Source organism: Saccopteryx leptura, chromosome 6 (genome assembly GCF_036850995.1).
Source record: "Saccopteryx leptura isolate mSacLep1 chromosome 6, mSacLep1_pri_phased_curated, whole genome shotgun sequence".
NCBI classification, from domain to species: domain Eukaryota; kingdom Metazoa; phylum Chordata; class Mammalia; order Chiroptera; family Emballonuridae; genus Saccopteryx; species Saccopteryx leptura.
Genome location: NC_089508.1, coordinates 51424532 through 51446224, shown reverse-complemented (window position 1 = coordinate 51446224; position 21693 = coordinate 51424532). Strand labels below are relative to the sequence as shown.

The 21693-nt window shown below is 38.6% G+C and overlaps 1 protein-coding gene and 1 pseudogene across 7 annotated transcripts in view; one reads left to right on the top strand and one right to left on the bottom strand.

The window, feature by feature from the left end:
• MAP2K5 (mitogen-activated protein kinase kinase 5) overlaps positions 1–21693 on the top strand; it is a 280465-nt gene that overhangs the window by 78117 nt on the left and 180655 nt on the right. For all 7 annotated transcript variants that reach the window (XR_010746200.1, XR_010746199.1, XM_066342718.1 and 4 more), the window contains exon 9: positions 11769–11808. Coding sequence is in view for 5 of the 7 variants with exons in the window: in XM_066342718.1 (XP_066198815.1) it covers positions 11769–11808 (40 nt within the window). In the remaining 2 variants the exon portion in view is untranslated. The remainder of the gene's footprint in view (positions 1–11768; positions 11809–21693) is intronic.
• On the bottom strand, positions 16681–18876 carry LOC136375859 (small ribosomal subunit protein uS4-like; annotated as a pseudogene).

Sequence of the window (21693 nt, the reverse complement as noted above, 5' to 3'; positions counted from 1 at the left end):
AATATATGTAGTGATCTAAAGAGCAAGAAAACAGCATCTCTAAGTATGGAAATCAGTGAACTTACATTGTATTGACTTTAATAGATACCATATTTTTTTTTTGGTTAAGAAATAGATTTAATAATTAAATCTCAATATGGCCAACTCTTAACTTTCTATGCTAACAAGAATTAAGAGTTGCATAGATAATTAAAATGGATAACCAATCAAAATTCCTATTTTAGACAATGTTTGTCTACTCGGTCAAACTTTTTGTCATACAAATCGGATCTCAGAGAGATTTCTCTTTCCCCCTCTCTCCTGTCCTTCGCCCTGCCTCTGGAATGGTGTTCAATGAGCAGAGAATCAGGGAATCCAGGATAATCCTACCAGCTGTGACATTTATGCCTGAAAAAGAGAGAACTGATTTTATCATTCCAGAAAGCCATTCCTATGACTGAAGTGAGCTAATAGTACAATGCATTTTTAACTTTTATTTATTTTAAAACAGCCTTTGCTTACCTTCTTTATTGCCTCTAAGAGACCCAGGGAGCAAAATAAACAAACATCACATTCTTTCCTGTATACTTAGAGTAAGACCATTCCTTTCTAATTACCAACTAGTTCTTAACTATTGCTTTAACCATTTTAGTGCCTATTTTCTTAGGTTTCCCATTCATTTAGAGAATTTTCCAACAACTGATATCACTCTGTAAACAATTCATATAGTAATTGTATCCCGCTTTTCACAACTTTCTCTGAAATATGTTATGTGAGAAGTAGAAGTTAAGTCAGTAGCACTTATTCCACGTAGTCCATGAAAGAATTGCCCTGCTCCCTTCATTGAACAGCAGCAGTACTGTGGTTTTAGCATTCTTATTTTGCCATTGTAATTAAAAGTCACCATACATGCAAGTGCTCCTGAGATTCTTGCTCCTAGAAACAAAAAAAAAGGGGGAAAGGTGTTTCCCAACTTATTTTGATGACCATTTTCCTAACAACTTGACATTTATAATATATCATATTGTCAGTTCTACTGAAATATGAAATATATTTGGATCATAGGTCAACCCTTTCATTCTTAAATTATACTCTCCCTCACAATCATTAGAGAAGCACAGATACTCCCTATTATAAATTCTTTCTTCTCATAATTTAAAATAATTGATTAGAATGAATTTAGAAATTAACATGCAGAAGAGCACCATAGAAATTAGATGCCTACTTTAATTGTATGAGATTTTACAAGCTTTATCAGAAAATATATGATCAGCTCTAGGTTATTTATTTTGTGAACAGGAGTCAGCTGGGACAATTCATTTTTTTTTTTTTTTTTGGTTCTCCTAGGATTTGAAATTCTAAGCATAAATTCTTTCAGTAAACATTGTAAAATACAGATGCAATTGATTTACGCATGACATAAACTTGTATGGGAGTCCAGATGTTGGAGTTGTGAACACAGGTTGTTTCTCCCTTATGTCCTGTATGAATATAGGACCTTTTTAACATTTTGTTTTCAATTTTTTTTTTCCCTTCCATTTTCATTTTTTTTAAGTGAGAGAGACAGAGAGAGGAGCAGACAGGGACAGACAGGAAGGGAGAGAGATAAGAAACATCATTCTTCATCATGGCACTTTGTTTTTTATTTATTTATTTTTTTTGAGAAAGAGGTCATTTTATTTTTATTTATTTATTTATTTATTTTTTATAATTTTATTTTTAATGGGGCGACATCAATAAATCAGGATACATATATTCAAAGATAACAACTCCAGGTTATCTTGTCATTCACTTATGTTGCATACCCATCACCCAAAGTCAGATTGTCCTCTGTCACCTTCTATCTCGTTTTCTTTGTGCCCCTCCCCCTCCCCTTTCCCTCTCCTTCTCCCCCCTCCCCCTGTAACCACTACACTCTTATAAATGTCTCTTAGTTTCACTTTTATGTCCCACCTACATATGGAATAATGCAGTTCCTGGTTTTTTCTGATTTACTTATTTCACTTCGTATAATGTTATCAAGATCCCACCATTTTGCTGTAAATGATCCGATGTCATCATTTCTTATGGCTGAGTAGTATTCCATAGTGTACATGTGCCACATCTTCTTTATCCAGTCATCTATTGACGAGCTTTTTGGTTGTTTCCATGTCCTGGCCACTGTGAACAATGCTGCAATGAACATGGGGCTGCACATCATGGCACTTTAGTTGTTCATTGATTGCTTTCTCATATGTGCCTTGGCTGGGGGGGGGGGGGACTCCAGATGATCCAGTGACCCCTTGCTCAAGCCAGTGTCCTTGGACTCAAGCCAGCAACATTGGACTCTAAGCCATCGACCTTTGGGCTCAAGCCAGCAACCATGGTCATTGTCTATAATACCATGCTCAAGCTGACGACCCCACACTCAAGCTGCTGAGCCTGTACTCAAGCTAGATGAGCCCATGCTCAAGCCAGTGACCTCAGGGCTTTGAACCTGGGTCCTCTGCATCCCAGGCCAGTGCTCTATCCATTGTGCCACTGCCTGGTCAGGCCTTCCTTTCTCATTTTTAAGGATTCTTTGAGAAATTCAGTTTATTTTTTGGAGTGATCTATCTTTTTTAAAATTCTTATTAGTAATTAGATGGTGAGCACAACCTCTAGCCTTATATGTATTGTACTAGACTCATCTTTGAAATTTCAAAGAACAGATATTATACTTAATTTCACTTGTCCCCAAGTACTACTTTTGAAATCAGTTACATGTTTTCTTGAATACCTACTCACTGCAAGGTACTCGCTTGGCAGTATGGGAGGTCTGACACTAACATTTAGGGCCTCAGGGACACCATTCTCAGGGTTCTGTTGCTGGCTTACTGTCTGCACCTTCTCATCTACTTTGCTGGCTTCTTCTTATCTCTCTGACTTCTGAATTTGAAATTCCTTGGGTCCAGTCCTCATACCTTGTCTGTGTTTAAGTCCTAAGAGCTTTTATAGCTCATGGGTTTACATGTCATCTTCTGTTGGTAAAGCCCTGTCTTTTGTCCTGAACTTACATCTACTTACCAGTTAGATGTCTTTTAGGCATTTTTGAAGTATCTAAAATGGAACTCTTGGTTTCCTCTGAAAGTTGCTCCTTCTATAGTTCTTCCAGTCTCAGTAAATGGAAACTGTTCTATAAGTTGCTCATGGCAGAAACTTGACAGTCATTCTTTATTCTTCTTTTTTTTTCAGACCACCCAATTTACCCACAAATCTTGTTGGGTCTTCCTCACAACTATTTTAAGAAGCCAAACACCTCACCAATCTTTTCCTACCTCCCTATTTAAGCCACTATTAATCTCTTGCTACAATTATTACAGTAGTCTACAAACTAGTCTCTCAGTTTCTATTTACTTTCCTGCAGTGTGTTCTCTTCACCCAACAGCCAAAATGATCTTACTAAAATAACTATAGGTTCTCCTTCCTCTCTTGATGTCTTCTCCTATCGCTCAGAAAAATAGTCACAGTCTTCACCAGCACCTAAATGGTACTACACAACCTGTCTTCCCTTTACCTTTCTAACCTCGCTTCTCACAACCAGCACCCTTGTTCATTCTACTTGCACACACATCAATCACACGCTTCCTCTTTAGGGTCTTTGAACTTACCATTTCCTCTGTCTGGAGTCCTCCTCTTCCAGATAGCTAAATGTTGTGCTCCCTTACTGCTCACATGTAACCTGATGAGAAAGGCATTCCCTGACCTCCTCCCCACCCTAATATATAAAAAAATAATAATAGCCCTAATATTGGTCACTTTCTATATTCTTACCTTTATTCTTTTTCATTACTTTTCCTCTCCTTCAGTGTTTGTCAACCACCAGTTCACCAGAATTTTTGTGCCTGTCTACAAAAAGAGTTTTGTGGATCAGTTTGAAAAACGCTGCTTTTCCTGACATAGTATAGCCAGAAAAAGTGACCCATATGTTACAGACTGTATTGAGACCTGCTTTGTGCCCTAGTACCTAATCAGTTTTCAAAAAATTAATTTTCTGTACCTGAAAGTAGTAGATACTCTCAGTTTGATTGATGAAGAATTTCATATATGATCAGTGACCAGCCTGTTTATTGTGATGTTAAGATCTATATTAATTTTAATCTGAGAGACATATTCTCCCATTATGTCTGTGGATTTATCAAATTTTCCTTGTAATTTTGTCTGTAACATGTAGGTCACATTTTCTGGCTACACTACAATTAGTTTAGAAATCGATAATAAGTTAATCCCCTCAGACACTTGGAAATGAAAACGTATACATCTAGCCCTGGCTCAGGGGTAGAGCATTGGCCTGGCATGTGGATGCCCCGAGTTCGATTCTGGTCAGGGCACACAGGAGAAGCACCCATCTGCTTCTCCACCCCTCCTCTCGCTTCTCTCTCTCTTCTCCTCCTGTAGCTATAGCTCAATTGGAGCAAGTTGGCCCCAGACACTGAGGATGGCTCCATGGCCTCTGCCTCAGGCACTAAGAGCTCTGTTGCTTAGCAACTCGCCAGATGGGCAGACTCCCCCTAGTGGGCTTGCTGGGGGAGATCCCCGTTGGGGTACGTGGGGGAGTCTGTCTCTGCCTACCCTCCTCTCACTGAATAAAAATAATGTACACATCTAAATAACTTATAGGTCATATAATACATCATAATGGAAATAAAAATATTTACAACTGAACAATAAAGAAATACCATATATGAAAACTCATGGATGCAGCCAAAGTCATACTCAAAAGATAGTTTTTATACATTAGAAAAGAATAATTGGATATTAACAGGCTCAGCAGCTACCTGAAAAAATTTTTTCTATAGAGAAGAGGTTAAACTCAATGGAAGTGTAAGAAAAAAATACTAAAGAAAAAAATGAATTGAATTAAAATTCAAGAAAACGAAAAGCTTAGTTTTTTAGGAAAAACTAAACTCATATAACAGAGAGAAAACACATAAAAACAAATTTAGGAGATGATCAAAAAGTACAACTTTCAGTTATAAGATAAATGAATACAGGGATGTAATGTACAGCAATGATGACCATAGTGATCTGATATAAAGGAAAGTTAAGAGAGTAAAGTCTAAGATTTCTCATCACAATGTGAATTTTTTTCTTGTTTTGCTCTTTTTATTGTATCTAAACTTATAGCAGTGGTTCTTTTAAAATATATGTAAATAAATTATAATATATATAATTAAAATATATTTAATTTACCATACGTAATTAGATTATTTTACAATATACATATAAGTTTAAGGGTGTACATTATGCTATATACCGTTAAACTTGTATAGTGAGTGTGTCAAGTATATCTCACTAAAACTGGTGTGTGTGTGGGGGGGTACATATTTCTAGACAGCAGAGATTTTTAAAATAAAGATACAATGAATAAGTTTATAACAATAAATTTGAAAACAGAAAATGGACAGTTTCCTAGAAAAATCTTAAAACTGTTTTAAGAAAAATAAAAAGCAAACCAATAGCAACTAAGTAAATTTATTCATTCAGTCAGTAAATATTTATGAAATGTGCTCAGCACAGATTTAAGACACTGGAGATACAGTTGTGAACAAAAAACAGAAATCCCTGTTTTCATAGAGCTTGCTTTCTAGTGGTGGGAAACAGATAATCAATTAGGTGTTGATGAATTGTATGAAGAATAAAGAAAAGGAAAATGGGTTATTTTCTACAGGATAGTTAAGTAACAATTGGACCTGAAGTAAGAGATGTAGCAAGCTAAGTGGATGTTGGAGTGAGAGTGGTTCAGGCCTGAGGAGTAGGTGCACAGGGCCTGAGGGAGGATCATGTTTGGTGGAACAGAGTGAGTATTGTGAATAAGGAAGATTGGAAAAAGCAGGGATTGGTGAGTTAACCAAGATCTAGATCATGAAATCTTTTTAAGGACTTTTGATTCAGCAGTTATAAATATACCCAAACAGGGATGATGACAACAATAACTCTTGCTCATGTTATATATCAATACATTTATATCTCAATAAAGCTGGGGGGGAAAAGAACTCTTGTTCATAAGATTATAGGATTAATTAAATGTATGTAGAATTTCTTTGTAAAGTACCATCCACATGATAGGTTTCTGTTTCATCAGAAGTAATAATCATTTGTTGAATATTTATTAAATAGAGAGCACCTACCATGGGCCAGGACTTGTACAAAGTGTAAAGAATATAAAGGTGATTAAGACATGGTAGTGCTTACTACCCAGTATGGGAGACAGATTCAAACAATATTCTGCATTGTGTTCTAGAAGCTATAATAACAGAACTATAAGACTAAGAGAGTCCTCAAAATTTTATAGTCTATGACCTGACTCTTGAACAACACAAGTTTGAACTGTGTGGGTCCACTTATATGTAGATATTTTTCCAATAAATACCTGTACCATATTTGATTGACAGTTGGGAATCCAACAATGTGGAGGGCCAACTCTATGCATTGTTCTTTGCCTTTTCATACAATGGATTTGAGCATCTATGGATTTTGGTGTCTGTAGGGGTTCTGGACCTAATCTCTCTTGGATACTGAGGGTAGTTAAATTTTGGGGAAGTCAGGGCACAAAGAAAACTAGATAGAAGGTGATGGAGGACAATCTGACTTTGGGTGATGGGTATGCAACATAATTGAATGACAAGATAACCTGGACATGTTTTCTTTGAATATATGTACCCTGATTTATTGATGTCACCCCATTAAAATTAATAAAAATTTATTTATTAAAAAAAATTTGGGGGAAGTCAAAAGTTATACTGTACATAGATTTTTGACTGTATAGTGGGTAGGTACCCTCAACCCCTGTGCTATTTAAGGGTCAACTATATGGTAAAGGAAGTTATGTGGATTCTTTTTTTTTTTTTTTTTTTGTATTTTTCTGAAGCTAGAAACCGGGAGAGACAGTCAGACAGAGTCCCGCATGCGCCCGACCGGGATCCACCCGGCACGCCCACCAGGGGGCGATGCTCTGCCCCTCCGGGGCGTCGCTCTGCCACTACCAGAGCCACTCTAGCGCCTGGGACAGAGGCCAAGGAGCCATCCCCAGCGCCCGGGCCATCTTTGCTCCAATGGAGCCTCGGCTGCGGGAGGGGAAGAGAGAGACAGAGAGGAAGGAGAGGGGGAGGGGTGGAGAAGCAAATGGGCGCTTCTCCTGTGTGCCCTGGCCGGGAATCGAACCCAGGACTTCTACATGCCAGGCCGATGCTCTACCACTGAGCCAACCAGCCAGGGCCTATGTGGATTCTTTTTAAGGTAGCTTTTATTTTTCCTATTTATTTAACCCAAGAAGAATGAAAAATATAGGCTTCTCATTCAGCCATGATGTTTCTGCTGAGATGAACACCTGAATGTGGCATTCACATTTGTCTGTAGTATAACTAAGTTAAAGTAGCAGGCAAGAAGTAAGCATGGTAAGAGATCTGAAATTTGAATCATGGTATAGCCATAGTATATGCTTTTCTTCAAAGTTGGTTCAACATGAAGTAATTCTGCTTTTTCTTAATAAATGATATATTGCAGCCATTTTCCAGTCTTCATTTTTAAAGCTAACTTGCTATTTTAGTCTCTATTCTAGCAGGTTCTACTCTTAAAACACCTACCTATCCTGAAAACTTCTTAGTTTCTTAACATACCAGCCTGTCTTCAGTGTCTTGCCTTTTTATCTTGTTTAATCCTCACAACTCTATAAGGTAGGGACCAATGTCACCATGCCAGACCTGAGACAACTGAGTCACAGTGAGGTTTACTAACAGTCCAGGTTCCCATTGTTAAGAAGGGGCAGGGCTGGGATCAGAACCCAGACAGTGACTTCAGAGCCTAGCCCTTAATGCTCTGCCTGCCGAGATAGATTGGCAGTGATTGCAGAGTGCTTCATGGAGAGACTCAGCGGTGATGGTCCTCAGCCTGATTGAAAGAGGTCAGCACCTTTGTAAATTTTGAATTATTTCCCTGTTTTAGAACACAGTGAATAAAACTTGAACATTTCTACATATTTCCTTTAGCTGCTAAAATATGTATATATATTCTGCCACAGTTCCGTTCTTGGCTTTACCGTTGACTACTGTGTGAGTTTGGCCAAGTTTTTCTTAACCTGGGTTTTGGGTGTTTCCACTGTTTAAAAGGAAGGGGTTAGAGTAGACAATTTTCTATATTTCATACTAACTCAGTAAATTTTCTGATCTTGTATGCTTCCAGAATTAAAGGTTGATAACTAATTTTTTTTATCAGTCAGCCAGAACCTATTCTAAATGAAAAAAGAAATAAAGTATAGATAGAAAGTGTTCTTCTATTTTTCTGGGCTCTTTGTTATTTTAAATACTCAAAAAATTTATACCAAAGTACTGGCTTTTGCCATCCTAAGTGTATATGTTGTGTGCTTAGTTTTAAGGCCTGGGAAAATACTCCCTTAAGTCCTGTGCTGGTCGCAAACAAAATGGAACACTCAAGACTAAGCACTAAAAATATCTCATAAAATGCTTTCTCCATGCACTCATTGGAACAGGTAATGACTGTGGCAACAACAAACTAATTTGAAGTGTTAGCTGTTAATTAAAAGAATGCAGAGGTGTATAGTTGTCTTTTGGTGTAACCTGACTCTCCATTCAAATTTCATTAATCACTTTACAGTTAATGTGTTGAAGAAGGTCAAGACAATTGAGATGCAGTATCCATTGAAAGTAAACAAATTCCTTTTCTCCAGGTGGAATGCCATTTGCAAAGTTAAGGGGCACACTCCACTCATGCCTGGCATTGCCTTTGTCATCCACTTCTCCTTGATGATTAAATGTTACATCGTACTGTCATTGCACTGTAAACCAAACCACACAGTATCTTTACTGCTTGAAATCGAACCCAAACTTCCACGGATGAATTAGCGTGCATCATAATTAAATCATCAAGCCTCCCTTTTTATTTCACTTGGAAATAGGAGACCTTTCTTTTAGAAAAGAGATCGGATTTCTTGACAAGCTAATTAAGTTGCCAAACTGTTCAGTGTGGTATATATATTAGACTGCTAATTGTTTACTTATTGCTGCTGTTGGTCTGAAAAGTCCAGGTGTTGCTTGTTGTCCAAAGTAACAACACTGTTCTTTTTACAACTTTTGAATCCTTGTGTACGCACTCAACTATTAGTCTTCATATTTGAGTCTTCGGTTAGTGATTCTAATATACAGTACTTGCAAAATTTGAAGTTGGGCCTGACTGGTGGTGGCACAGTGGGTATCAACTTGGGACACTGAGGTCCCAGGTTCAAAACCCTGAGGTTGCCGGCATAAGCGCTGGGTCACCAGCTTGAGCATGGGTTCATCGACATGATCCCATGGTCACTGGCTTGAAGCCTAGGGTTGCTGGCTTGAGCAAGGGGTCACTGTCTTGACTGTATCCCCTCTTCCCCCTGTCAAGCATGTATGAGAGGCAATCGGTGAACAACTGAAGTGATGCAACTGTGAGCTAATGCTTCTTATCTCTCTCCCTGTCTCCCTTTCTTGTTCTCTCTTCCTAAAACAACAACAAAAAAAGTTGAAGTAAGAATCTGTGGTATACAAGAGAAAACATAATATATCATTAAATTTTTACATACTATCTATATTTACATGGGATAAAGTTATTAAATTTCTTCAAATCACATATCAGATGGGCTTAGTCCAACAACTTCTCTGTCAAGTACTAAGGAGAATACAGTGTATGTCTTTATATATCAATTTATTACATGAATTCAGATAAATATTAAATCAAATCATAACCTGAAATGTAGTTTCACGTTGTAAAAGTTTGATATTAACACAGATAGCAAGCCCTTTATAATATGTGAGTTCTACTTATAAAGTATAAATAATTTAAAATAATTTTTTATAAATTTAATAGTATTTACATATACTAGGGAGGTTGATATTTAGAGAAAGTCTATAGGTACTTTTACAGATTAAAAAATTCTACTAAAATGAACAATTGCCAGTTTTTATCATCTTTTCCTTTAAATAAAATATAATTTCTCTATAATTAATTGACAAAATAAAGGTTGTTTATCATACAAAATTGGCTCAACTTTTGTCCACTCAACTAGGAAAAGCAGAAGGAATTTCTTCTAACATTCATATATATGTATTTGCACATACATTTTCATATGTTCTTTTCTAGTCTTGCCTGAATTTGTAACATTTTATATATGAAAAGGTGTAAATACTTGTAGGTTCTTAACTAAATCATGTCTGTCACTTTAAAAATACTTGTCAGTGATTGAACAGTTCTGTAAATTTACTAAAAATCACTGAATTGTACACTTAAAACAAGTGAATTTTATCACATGTAATTATACTTCAATAAAGCTGTTTAAAAAATTTGACAGAGCAACCACACAAATATTTTTGCCAAATCAACAGAAAATGATGTTTTCATTTGATAATAGTGGAATGCATGTTTTGTTTTTGTTTTAATAAATGAGCAATTTTTTTGTAACTGTGTATAGTGATGTTAACTATTAACTAGACTTATTGGAGTCATTCTTTTGCAATATACAATACAGGGTGAGGCAAAAGTAGATTTACAGTTGGGAGTATGCAAAACAGATTTTTATTCTTGTATTATTTATTAATTATTGTATTATTTTCCACATGAAAACTGTAAACCTACTTTTGCCCCACTCTGTATACAAATATCAAATCATTATATTATATACCTGTAATCAATGTAATTTTTACATGCCAGTGATATTTTAATAAATAATAAAATAAATGAGCAACTATTGCAAACTTGGCAGTTGAGAACAGGGGATTTCTGAGAAGTTAAATTACATTCCTCCCCATTACCCCCACTCACGTCTTAACACTGGCCAGACAAGAGGAAGAGCAAAGGCTGTCTTGGCTGATGTGCGGAATCCTCTATGGAGCAAAACTTCAATTCTTCTAAAATAATTTGATTCTTTATACTTTTATGGGCTTGCAGTAACAGTGCTTGTTCACGTCGTGTGGTTCATTTTGCAATTTTTATATCAGACATTGTTTCTGGATAATGGTCAGAATGTATAGTCCTCAGTACGTGTATGAAAGGCCACATTTCATTTAAACACAAAAGATCTGGATGAGATAATGGTATTTATTTCTGCAAACCTTATTCTCTTTGTCACAAATGAATGTGTTCATATTCCTTGACTTAGATCGTATTCACTGTATTTGATCATTTGAGCTAGTATCTCTCCTGAAGTTTTTTTTAATATTGAGAGATGCCAGCTTTAAGAGAAGATGAACCACTTCTCTGCGTCTTATAACCCTGTGACTCATTATGAATTTATGTCTTAAGCCATAGCTAATTCCATGTGTTTTGAGTTTATTTTGATAAGATGTGCGAATATAGTTGATTTTTATGTATAATTGAAATAAACAGAAGGAAAACCTCCTGTTTTGTGTGGCTCTCTATAGTGCTTAGCAGAGAGCTATTGGAGACCTGTACATGAAGTCACACTCACAGTATGGCGTAAGGCATCGAAATCCAGAAGACCTGGGTTTGAGGTCTGGTTCTGCCAGTTACTGACTTTGTGTAAACTACTTAACTTCTCTGTGGATAATAATGCCAGCATACCTCAAGGGGTTATTTTAAGGTAATGTATAATGAATCGTTTTGTATATCATTGAGCTCAATAGATTGTAAATTACTAATGTTATTAGTGTGCTTTGAAAGTATCATATATACCATTGCTGCAGATGTGTTCAGGTTTACATTTATGTCCTTAACCATTTGTAGTTTGTTTAGTGATCCCAAGTCATTTTGTTATTTTTTTTTCCCCATAGAGCATATCATGTCCCAAGTGGAAAAATACTAGCTGTAAAGGTAAGTGCTGGATAAACTTCATGAAATTCATGACATTCTTGATGCTTACCACTTTTCCTTGCCCACCGCTACCCCATGTTTAGCATGAGTCACAGGTAGTATCAAAAAGGAAATGAAAAGGTTTAGGTTTGGATGGTAGGTGGCGGAAGCTATGGCGCTGTTGTGACTTTCAAGCTCCTGAAGATGTTTTAAATATGCCTTGGAATGGTCAGGAGTAAGCACTTTGCATTGTGATTCTTCTCACCATTGTTGGCTGCACTTCTTTCTGTGCCCTGCTAAGTGGCATCACTGTCTTCCCGTCTTGCGGCTCAAAACCTTAGGAGCTAGTCACTCCTTTTTTCCTTTATCTCTGACATCCTGTATGTCACCATATCCTGTCAGAAATTTTTCCTGGAACTTTTCCCTTTTTCACTTTCCATTCTCATTCTTATTGCCTTGGCCTCGTATTGGGCTCACATACCCTCTACCGGGCCTTTGTATGATAACTTCATTGTTGTGCCTTCAGTCGTTTTCCTCTCCCTTGGTCAGATTCACAGATCTGACCATGTTACTGTCTTGGCATTCCCCGCCTCCCCAGTAGTGTACAGTATAAAGCCTAAGCTGCCTGACCCTTTACTGCATTCTGAAATACCCCAGCACCACACCCACCAGGAATCCAGCTGCACATAACTCACGGATGTTCTAGACAGTTGCCTAAGATACTCCTCACTTGTTGCCATCCTGTTCATAATCCACACCTCATCCTTGTCCTGCCATGACACTTGGGGTCTAACCACTGGCATTGGTGCCTGATCTTCACATTACTTTACTTAAAAAAAATTTTAATGTTTATTTTATTGATGAGAGAGAGAGAGAGAGAGAGGAACAGCAATTTGTTCCTGTGTGTGCTTTGACCAGGGATCGAACCAGTAACCTCTGTGCTCTGGGATGATGCTCTAACCAATTGAGTTATCTGGCCAGGGCCCCATTACTTTATTTGAGATTTCCACAATGGACTCACTTGAATTGTACCTCTGACTGAACCCTAAGCTACCTTCTTTTTTTTTTTTAACTTAGTGAGAGGAGAGAAGGCAGGAGAGACAGATTCCTGCATTCACCCTGACTGGGATCCACCCAGCAAGCCCACTAGGGGGCAATGCTCTGCCCATCTGGGGTGTTGCTCCGTTGCTCAGCAGCCGAACTCCTGAAGTGGAAGCCATGGAGCCGTCCTCAGCACCTGGGCCAACTTTGCTCCAATGGAGCCATGGCTGCAGGAGGGGAAGAGAGAGAGGCAAGAGGAGTAGCGGTAGAGAAGCAGATGGTCTCTTCTGTGTGCCCTGACTAGGAATCAAACCCAGGACATCCCCACGCCAGGCCGACGTTCTACCACTGAGCAAACTGCCCAGGACCCCTAAGCTACCTTAAGTTCCACAGAACCCCACTTCAAACCCTGGGTTCATAGTTAACAAACTGGTTAGGCCTGCTTTGTTCTTCACCCTCCTCACAAACTGGTCAGTCCTCTGCGAATCGGCCCCTCCTGCCTTCACAGCCACATCCTCTGCTTTACCTGTCTGTTACCTTTTCACACGCTGTGTCTCCTATCTCTGGACCCTTAGTAATGAAAGCTTTTATTTTTTGTGTGACTACTATATGCCTGATATTATGCTAGGTGCAACTATTATCTTTAATCCTTGAAACTACAAAGTAAGCCTATGTGTTTTAGATTTGAGAAAAATAAATTATCCAAGGTTACACAGTTGCAGGAGCCAGGGACAGGATTTAAAACAAAATCCATCTGACTCTAAAGTGCATGAGTGCATGTCCTCTGCCTCACTGTGAAGCCTCATACAAGTATTACCATAGCTCCTCTTTCTGGTTTCCGTGTATCCTTTCACGGTTCATCTCCTCCACGATGCTTTCTTAGCTATCCCCGTTGAGAATTCACTCTCTTCCTCTAGCACTTGCATTTCTGCATCTTTTACCTTATCTAGGAAACTGGGAATCTGAACAATTAAATTGCAGTTAGTTATACCTTTTAGTAAGGTTAAGCCAAAGCTAAGACTCAGGTCTTCTGATGGCTTTGTAGTCCAGAGTTCTTTTTCCACACCACACCTAGTTCAGCACCTGGAATGTGTTATGTGACATTATCAAGACTAGTTTTAATTAACTCAGATAGCCTTTGGTGAGGAGATACAACAGAGTTATCGGAATATTTTCTTTGATATTCCAACCAAGCTAGGTTCAAAGAATTACAGAACTCAAGGAGATCTTAGAGATTATCTGTTGAAGCCCAGCGTTTTATAGAGGAGGAACCTGAGACCCACAGATTTCACAGGGTTGGTGCTGTAGGGCCAGTCCCCATCGCGGTCTTCCTCAGTTCACCGGGGATAGGTCTGTGTACCACCATGGTAATGGCTTGTCTTTTCCACACCTCCTGATCTCCCTCTGCACTCAGAGGATATCCACCAACTCCAGTACTATTTAATGTCAAAACCCTTAGATTATTGCCAATGATATATCTAAAGACAGTCAACTTTAAGTACATAATTCACTCTAAGAGAGGGAATACTGCTATAAATCAACCAAAAAATTTATTATTTGGCCTTGCACGTGTAGTATAACTATTCATAATTTCATACATTTTGAATTATGTTTAACCTAGGCTAATACTAAAATTCTTGTGCATGACTAGTTGGGTATGGCAAGGGGCTTACAGTTGTTTCTGGAAAGGATTAAAAGCAGTTGTAAAGAAGACACATTTTAAGAGGTGTTAGAGACTTTCAATAAATGAAAACAGTAGGAGTTAATAGATACACAGTTCATTAGACCTGACAATAAAACTGAGCTTTAGAGGAAGGAATGTATTATATTCACTTTGTATCCCTAAATTTTATAAAATAAATACTAGATGCTCAAACTGAGTTCAGTGAATGAATTATTTAAGAGTAGATATGATTGTGTTTAAACTTTTTTTGCTTATCCCTGAGCATTTTTGGCAGCAAAGGCAAAAACATGTTACTTATATAATAGTCACGATCTAGGAAAAACAAATGGGCCATTACTTCAAAACTGGCAATTTTTCATTAAATCTTGGCAATGATTAGTTTGCAAATATGGAGGGATTTTCCAGATATATTTCTAATTGCAGATCGATTTCTAATTTAAATCAGTCTTGGTCAGAGAATATACTTTATATAATTGGAATCATTTTATATCTATTGAGATTTTTATATGAAAAATATAAATTATCTTGGTGTTTTCTGTGCACATGAAAAGCATATATAGTCTGTTGTATAGAATATTGTATAAATGTTAATCAGATGAAGTTGGCTGATAATGTTGTTTGAAATTTCTTTATCTTTACTGAGTTTTATCTACTTGTCTATCAATTATTGAAAGAGGGGTGTTGGCCCTTGCCGGTTGGCTCAATGGTAGAGCGTCAGCCTGGCATATGGATGTCCTCAGTTCAATTCCCGGTCAGGGCACACAGGAGAAGCACCTATCTGCTTCTCGACACCCCCCCCCCCTCCGCGCGCTTCACTCTCTCTCTAACTCTCTCTTCTCCTCCTGCAGCCATGGCTCAGTTGGAGCAAGTTGGCCCCGGGGCGCTGAGTATAGCTCCAGAGCCTTATCTGAGGTGCTAAAATAGCTTGATTGCCGAGCAACAGAGCAACAGCCCCTGATGGGCAGAGAATCGCCCTGTAGGCGGCTTGCCAGGAGGATCCTGGTTGGGGCACACGCCTGTCTGTCTCTCTGCCTCCTGCTATTCACTTAAGAAAATTTTTAAAAAGAAAGAGGGTTGTTGAAATCTCCAGGGATAATTGTAGATTTTTTTGACAGTTCTGTCATTTTTTACTTAATGTTTTTTGAAGATATATTTACTAGATTTGACCATGTTACTGTTTATGTTTGAGATGGATTTCTTGTAGGCAGCATGTAGTTGGGTTTTGTATCTTAATCGATTTTGATAATCTCTTTTATATGGGGTATTTAGATCATTTACATTTCATGTGATTATTTATATGGTTAGATTCAAATCTGTCATCTTGCTCTGTTTTCTCTTTGTTTTGTCACTTTTTTTTAGTAGTTGCTTTAGAGTTTATAGTATAAATCTTTAACTTATTATAGTATATATATATATATATATAGTATCAGGTAATATTGTACCACTTTATCTAAAATATGAGAACCTTACATAGTGTACATAGTATACTTTTATTTCCCTCATCCTGGCCTTTGTAATCATACATTTTATATACTCATATGTTATAAACCCCAAAATACATTGTTACTATTCATTCTTTTTTTTTTGTATTTTTCTGAAGTTGGAAATGGGGAGGCAGACAGATTCCCACATGCACCCGACCGGGATCCACCTGGCATGCCCACCAGGGGGCGATGCTCTGCCCATCTGGGGCGCCACTCTGTTGCAACTAGAGTCATTCTAGCGCCTGAGGCAGAGGCCATGGAGCCATCCTCAGCGCCCGGGCCAACTTTGCTCCAATGGAGCCTTGGCTGCAGGAGGGGAAGAGAGAGACAGAGAGGAAGGAGAGGGGGAGGGTTAGAGAAGCAGATGGGCGCTTCTCCTGTGTGCCCTGGCCGGGAATCGAACCCGGGACTCCTTCACACCAGGCCGACGCTCTACCACTGAGCCAACCAGCCAGGGCGTTACTATTCATTCTTGCATTAGAGTTACTTGTCAAAGATATTGAAAAAGAAAGAAAGTGTTTATATTAACTCACATTTTTACCAAATTTAGTGCTCTTCATTACTTTATATAGATCCAGATTTCCATCTGGTATCATTTTCCTCTAAAGACCTTCCTTCTCTTACATTTATTCTTCTTTTTTAAGTGTTGGTCTCTTTTATGATTTGACTGGACTGATGGAATGTCTAGTTTTCCTTGTCGTTGCCATCTCCAGCCCCACCCTGGCCCTTCTTGGCATTGGCCACCCTGATATGGGGACAGGAGGGAGAAATCCAGTACTTCTGGGAGTCCAGGCAGACAGTGAAAGGCAGCATGTTCACCACCTGCCTGGGGACCTTAACATGGTGCTGGCAGATCGGCACACGGCGTGGTGGATGGGCTTGGCCAAACTTAGCTTGAAGACCTGGGTCTGTAGACACCTCTCCGAGAAATCCTCCATCTTCATGCCCAGGATATAATCCAGCTTCATCTTGACCTCATCCCCCCATGTAGACAAGGCACCACAGCTGGGCATCACCTTCAAACAGACGCCTTGTGTCTTTCTCATCCAGCGTTAGTCAGCAGCTGCTGAGCAGCCTTGCAGATCTTGGCCAGGGTAAATTTGACCCTCCAGACTTTCCATTTTGTCCAGAGCCCATACTTGTCCATCAGTATCAGCTCTTGGTCAAAGTGGGATTTCTTGAAGAATCCCTAGGGTCACGTAGGTTTTGCAACAAACTCAGCGCTGGTCCACCATTGTTGGCTTCTCCATTACTGAGAAGGAGCTCTTATACATTTCTTGTAGTGCCTGAGTCTTTTGGCAATGAATCCTTTCTGCTTTGCATGTTTGCAGGGTATATATTTGACTTTCATTTTTTAAGGTGTTTTCACCAGATAGAGGATTCTAGGCCGATTGCTCTTTTCTTTCAGTATTTTGTAAAGGGGGATAAAGGATAATGGAAGGAGACTTGACTTGGAGTGGTGAATGCGCTGTGCAGTGTACAAATGATGTGCTATAGAATGGTACACCTGAAACATTTCCTCATGTATAAGAAGCTCCCAGGTATAAGACACACCTTAATTTTGGGGCCCAAAATTTGGAAAAATGACAAGTGCTAAAAAGCAGGAAATGCAAGTAAAAAAATCTACAACCACTGTATAAGACGCACCTAGTTTTTAGACCCCAAATTTTTCGGAAAAGGGTGCATCTTATACATGGGAAATACGGTATTTACCAGTATCACCCCAATAAATACAATTTTTTGAAAAGTTTTTTTTATAGCGAGAGAGAGACAGAGAGAGGGACAGATTGCGTATATATTGGGTCTCTTGAAGTTGTCCCATAGCAAAATGATGCTGGTGTTTGTGTTAGTTTTGTTTCTCTCTCTAATGTTTCATATTTGGATAGTATCTGTTATCAAATACTCTAGTTTCATTTTTTCATCTGCATTGTCTAGTGTGCTGCTCATTTTGTTCAGTGTATTTTTTCCTTCAGACAATGTACTTTTTATCCTTAGAAGTTTACGTGGGTCTTTTTACAACTTCCATGTCTCTAGTTAATATGCTTAGTCTTTCTTTTACTTTCTTGAATATATGAAATATAGTTATGATAACTGAATTTAATGGTCTTATCTATTAATTTCATCAAGTGTATCATTTCAGGGTCTTTTTTCATATTTAGATCATACTTTTCATTTATTCAAAAAATGTTTAAAATATAAAAGCATACAAAAACCAGTGAAAACAGCTTAACGTTACTATTATATAAATGCAGGCTACAGCCGATGCCCAGGAGTTCACAGAAACCTCTATTATAGAGCAGTGGAATCTTAGGGAGAGGCTTCACTCCTGGAGCTCTAAGAGTTCTGGTGTGGGTCCAGGGGAGGCAGGAGGCGCCAGAGCAGACACACAGCTGTCCTCCTGGGAGACATGGGAGACACCACCGTCTGTGGCCCATCTGAGGTCAGTGTTCTCTGCAGTATCTCCCTGTTCTCTGTTTGGCTGGATGGTCTGATTCTCTCTACCTCTCTGTCACTGGTACTAAATGGGCACTAACCTCCCCTTCTCCAAAATCTTTACAGAACTTGGTGTGCTGAGGAAGAGTCTGGTTCTGAACTGTTAGAATCTGTTATTTCACCTTCTTCAGGGGAACTACTCAAATCAATTAAGCCGTTTTGTTGATATGCTTCCTCTTCATAGGCCTTTCCTTCTTTCTGGCTTTTTCATTCTTCTTTTTAAAGCTCTTAAGTGTCCTCTCATCATCACTGCCAGACCTGTCAGAGTAGAGAACACAGGCTGATGCACGGGCATCTCCTGCTGTCATCTTGCTTACACTTTACCAGGGACGAGGGCCCCTGAGCTGGGCTCTCGTTTCTGCCAAGCTCTTCCCGCTTCTTCCCCATGGTGGACACATATCCTACTAGGGTCAGTTTTGATTGATGGCTTTTTCTTCTCATTTTAGGTTGTGTTTTCTTGTGTGTATTTTTTTAATACCTTATAGTTTTTTTATTGATTACCAGTCATGTGGCATAGGTGTTAGATATATTTGCATGTCTATAAACATTCTTCAACTTTATTCTGAAATGCTGTTTAGTGACTTTGAACAGTTTGATCCCTACAAGACTTGCTTCTAAGCTTTATTGATGGGACCCACCCAGTGTTGGTTTAGAACTAATTTTCCTCACCCCGCTGAGGCAGTAGTCTTTTGAATACTCTATCCAGTGCCCCACCAATTACAAGGTTTTTCACCGCGGCTGGTGCAAACACAAATTTCTCTGTCTAGAGTGAAGTGTGGACACCGTCCCCTCTGGTCCTTTCTTTCCCTGGCCTCAGGTATTTCCCGACATCACGTCCTGATCATTACTCAGCTGAAGACTCCGGGGCGCCCTCTCCAGACCTCTGGAGCTCTCTCCCTTTGGTGTTCTGTTCTCACAGTGGCCTCCAGCGCCTTGGTCTCCTTAGGTCCCAGTTCTGTCTCCCCAGCTTAGGGAGGCGGCTGAGCTCTTCCTGGGCTCTCCTTCCTGCCCTGGGGCCTGGAAACTCCCTAGTCAGTCACCTGGACGATCATAGGACTCGTCTCTTATTTTTCCATCTCTCAAGGATCACTGTCATGTATTGGTTAATGTCACATATCTGGAAGCCTGTTGATTTTTCTGCTTCTGTTTTTGTTTTTAGTATCTCTTCCTTTCTTGTCACTACACTAATCCAGATGCTGGTTTTTATCTGTTGTCAGACATGTTGACAAGCCTTTAATCTGTTCTCTCAGAAATAGAATCACTTTACATACATTTTCCTCATTAAATACTCACCTCACAACTGTTGGCCATTGTTACCATTATTGACTCCCATTTTATAGATGCAGAAGCTGAGGCACAGAGAAATTACATAGCTTGCCCAAGGTCCCACAACTAATAAGTAATAGAACCAGGATTTGAACCCAGGCAAGTCTTGCCCCAAGTCCATGCTCTTGACCTCTGTACTGTAATTGTCACTCACTACCCAAGGATTTGGCTTCCTGAAGCGTAGTTCCGGTAACGTCTCTTTCCCACTCAAAGGTCATCAAAGGCCCCACATTTCCCAGTAAACTGAAAACTTTATGGGGTGGAACTCAGAATCTTCCACAATATGTCATCAGCCTACTTTTATAGCATTTTCTATGTGACTGAACCTTCTGCTGCTTTTAAGTTGAATTTGTTGCCTTATCTGAACGCAGGAGCTTTCATTTCAACACTTTGATTCATGTATTTCTCTCTAATAAGATGCCTTCACCTGTGTCTCCACCTATCAAAATCCTTAACACCCTTCAAGGGTCAGCTCCAAAGCCACTCTGCTGAACTTGGACAAATTATGTCACATCGATGATTCTCTGTTTCTTATAGGTGTTATTATATACTACCTTATAGTTTGCTATTAGTATACATGTATATTCCCCTATCGTATTGAAGCCTCCTTGTAAGTGGAGAACAGGTCCTATCTTATTTTACTTGCTGATTCATGGAGAACACTGCATGGAGGGCTAGTGTGGAGTGCTGTAGGCAATGATTAGATGTTCAGTGTAATTTGTTGAATGACTAACCGAAATAAATACATTTTGTTCTTTCATTTGTTTCTTTCAGTTTACTCATTCTTTTGAAGTAACATCTTGAAAGCACGTTCAGCTCACATACAAAATATCCCATGATGTTCTTTGTATGGACCATTGCTCTCAGCCATAGTATTCCTTAACTTTTTTTTTTTTTTTAATATTATAGGGTGAAATGAAAGGTTAAGAGTTAGACGCACATTTGATCTTTTCCTGACCCTTTTCTGACTTTTGTGTGACTTCAAGCATGTCACTTGAACCTCTCGGTGACCTCAGCTGTGAAACAGGGCTGCCTGGTGTCACAGAGGGATTGTGAAGAGCAGCAAATCACAGCCTTGTCTGAACAGAATCACCTGAGGGGCTCTGATGCTTGCAGAGAGTGGGAGAAATCTCATTTCCCAAGTCAAGCGGTCAGTGGGACCACACTTTGAATATCTGTGGGAGCAATTAGATGAGAGTCCTTGAAAAATCTGTTACAATTCCTACTCAAAATATTTAAAAATTTTATACTTTAAAATTTTTATTTACAAAAAAACCCCACCTATGTTGTAATGTTTCCCTTTTCAGACTTTAAAGATGGGAAAATACACTTTACATCTATTTAAAAGTAAGTTAAATTTTGGGGACAGTAGAAATACCTTGAATTTTTATTTTATATTACTGAATTTAGAAAATGTCTGCCTCAAAGAAAGCATTTTGAAAATGATATTAATGATATTTTAAAGATAAGTATTTGATGTGATTGTGTATTTGTAACTCATGAAATGTGTCTCTAAGTAGTTTTTTTGGGGTTTTTTAGATGAGGAGTAGTTAGGTGAGCAAGACAATTGTGAACAAGTAGAGCAGAAAACAAATAAAAATACTGTTAGCCACCCTGCAAATAGACCCTGTTTATACCATTAATATAGTCTATAAAACCTTTCAAAGAGTAGAGCTTAATAGATTTCCCGGTATTACGTATTTTCTAATTGGGAAAAATCCCTCTAACAGGAAATTTCTTAGCATTGTATATAGCATGTGCTGATTATCATTCTTTGAATGTTTTGGGTTTCTGCTGCTTTTAAACTAGCATTTAAATGGACCATTTGATTAATCATTTGTATACTGACTGTAATCCTCCCAAATTTCCTTTCTGAGT